The sequence below is a fragment of the Clinocottus analis genome, unplaced genomic scaffold (genome assembly GCF_023055335.1).
Source record: "Clinocottus analis isolate CAN_PGR_092001 unplaced genomic scaffold, fCliAna1.0.p SCAF_19, whole genome shotgun sequence".
In the NCBI taxonomy this organism is placed as follows: Eukaryota; Metazoa; Chordata; class Actinopteri; order Perciformes; family Cottidae; genus Clinocottus; species Clinocottus analis.
The window spans coordinates 16392877-16395376 of NW_027175920.1; the positions used below are offsets into that span (position 1 = coordinate 16392877).

The 2500-nt window shown below is 49.7% G+C and overlaps 1 protein-coding gene across 8 annotated transcripts in view; it reads left to right on the plus strand.

Annotated features, from left to right (window-relative positions):
* Nucleotides 1–2500, plus strand: part of dnah9 (dynein, axonemal, heavy chain 9) — a 114986-nt gene that overhangs the window by 62362 nt on the left and 50124 nt on the right. For all 8 annotated transcript variants that reach the window (XR_011077853.1, XM_068583601.1, XM_068583603.1 and 5 more), the window contains 3 exons: nucleotides 35–228; nucleotides 1389–1551; nucleotides 1839–1962. Coding sequence is in view for 7 of the 8 variants with exons in the window: in XM_068583601.1 (XP_068439702.1) it covers nucleotides 35–228; nucleotides 1389–1551; nucleotides 1839–1962 (481 nt within the window). In the remaining variant the exon portion in view is untranslated. The remainder of the gene's footprint in view (nucleotides 1–34; nucleotides 229–1388; nucleotides 1552–1838; nucleotides 1963–2500) is intronic.

Here is a 2500-nt window from a genome sequence, read left to right on the forward strand (position 1 = left end):
CGCTGCAATGTGTGTGTGCGCATCCCTCCCCAAGGACGCGGAGGAGACTCTGCAGACCAGGGAGCTGAACCTGTACTGCCACTTTGCCCGTGGGCTCGGGGAGGCCAGGTACATGGCCGCGGAGTCCTGGAGCTGCCTGAATAAGACCCTGCTGGAGGTGCTGGACAGCTACAACGAGGTCAACGCCACACTGAACCTGGTGCTGTTTGAGGACGCCATGGCCCACATGTGAGTGCTTCTGACGCCAACTTTACTGTCTGTGAACCAACACACACTTCAGAGTTAAAGTTCTGATTTACAGACTGTCGTGAGCAGCGACAGGCCAATCTGAACGATGCCGCACACATCATGACGGCTAACAAGGACGCAGACAACAGATTGGGTTTAAAAAACTCTTAACCCTTCACACCTTATCGCGCCTGCTGCTTCATGTTATCGTGGACGACTATTTCATGTTTTACTGCATTCTGTCAAATGTAAATGAAGCGTCTGCAGTCCTCTGTTTGTTCTCTGAGTTCTCTCTGAACACTGACACACATGAGGTGTCTCCAGCAGGATGTAGCAGCATGAGGGTGTTGGAAACACATCAACACTCGCTGACTCATCAGTTGTAGGTTTTAAGGAACTCGTTTCTCTCTTGAAGAGAGCCGTCGCCCGGTTGGGGAAACGATGTGTGATCTCATTGTAAATGCAAGCAGAAGAAAGATATTGTGGTGTCTGGAGTAGAAGTGCCTGAAGACGAGCCTCACCGCACAGATAGTATTTCATCTTTTCATATTCATAAGTCCACAATTCCTAATAAATGACACTATTAACTTCTTTTTTAGAAGGTGAGTTTTCTGAAATGTTGGCATGGACTGAGTGTTCCACCAGCCAGATCAGTCACGTTGACATCATCATAATTGAATGAGTACGATGCCTAAACGTATTAATCATAAGCGTTCATGTGTCTGAGTGTGTAAGTGCTGAAAGCAGTGAATTGTCTGTCGAGCAGTGAAAGTTGAACGTAATTGAATTGTCAGTTAAAGTAGAAAGTTGAGGTGCATTCAATGTCAGTCGGGACGTAATCGACAGCTGTGTTGAATTGCTTCTGGCAGCAACCTTAAATGAAGCCACATGGATGTTCTTATTAAACATGGCCACAGGAGGACCACGCAACCCTGCCCCTGATGGCCCAGCATCCTCAGAGGCTGTTCGATCCAGTCCTCCTGGTCTGCATGAAGCAGGTGCAGGAGATGGATGCTGCCTCTTTGTTTGTCTGTTTGTCCTCTGAGTCAGAGGCAGTCTCCATCCGGCTCGCCTCCTCCTGCCTTCCACGGTATCTAACCCTTCCACCGATCCCTCCCTCTCACCTCTCCCTCCCCCGGCTGCCTCACCCCCTCATGTAGCTGCCGTATCAACCGGATCCTGCAGTCTCCGCGGGGGAACGCGCTGCTGGTCGGAGTGGGCGGCAGCGGCAAGCAGAGTCTGACCCGGCTGGCCGCCTTCATCGCCAATCTGGAGGTTTTCCAGATCACCTTGAGAAAAGGATACAGCATCGCCGACCTGAAGGTTTGACAAGGATTACATCGCAAAGAAATACCACGCCGCACAAAAACATCCATTTCAACAACTCACTTAGTCACATCCATACGTTTGAAAAGGTTTCTCACATAAGTGAGGTTTGAATTGCAACACGGAGGAGTGTGTGGGTGCAGGAGAGACGCGGTGCTGGTGACCCCCACAGCGCCTCAGGTCTCAGGTCTCAGGCACATGTGTGTCACTGAACAACATCAAATCACTCAACACCCCTCTCTCATTGTCCCTCTCTTCCTCCACGTCTTCCTGTTTGTCCCCAGGGTGACCTGGCGGGCCTCTACGTGAAAGCTGGCGTGAAGAATATTGGCACGGTGCTCCTGATGACTGACGCCCAGGTGGCAGAAGAGAAGTTCCTGGTTCTGGTCAACGACCTGTTGGCATCGGGTAACACGGACTCTGTGTCATGTTTACACGACACAAACGTCTGCGCAGCATTTCTCATCAACTGCAACACCACCGTGAAGACCTGTCGGTGTTCTAACGTACACTCCACAGTGGAAGAGTGCAATATGAAATATGACTATATTAAATTGCAGTGCGATGGTTTGGCAGTTATTACACAAACATGATTGAAGTATATCATTTAGAAAGCGTATGCCAACAGAAGCCAGGACCTCTACAACAAGAAGCAAGCTACTGGTACTGAGCCAACACATCGGCTCAGTACCAGTAGCTTAGAGTGGCTAATGTTAGCTTTAGATAGCTGGTTACTTCATGACTTTACCTAATGTTTACATGCTGCTGTAGTGAGCAAGTCACAGCTGTCACAAAAGTCAAACTAGGAGTGTGTTTCACCAGCAGACATGCTTGTGTTTGCTTGTGCGCAGCTCAACAAGCTAAGCTATCCCCCGCGGTCGTGTAGCGCTAGCATTGCTGCTCGTATCTATCAGTCCGCTCATTGACTGTTTGACCCGACAGCCAA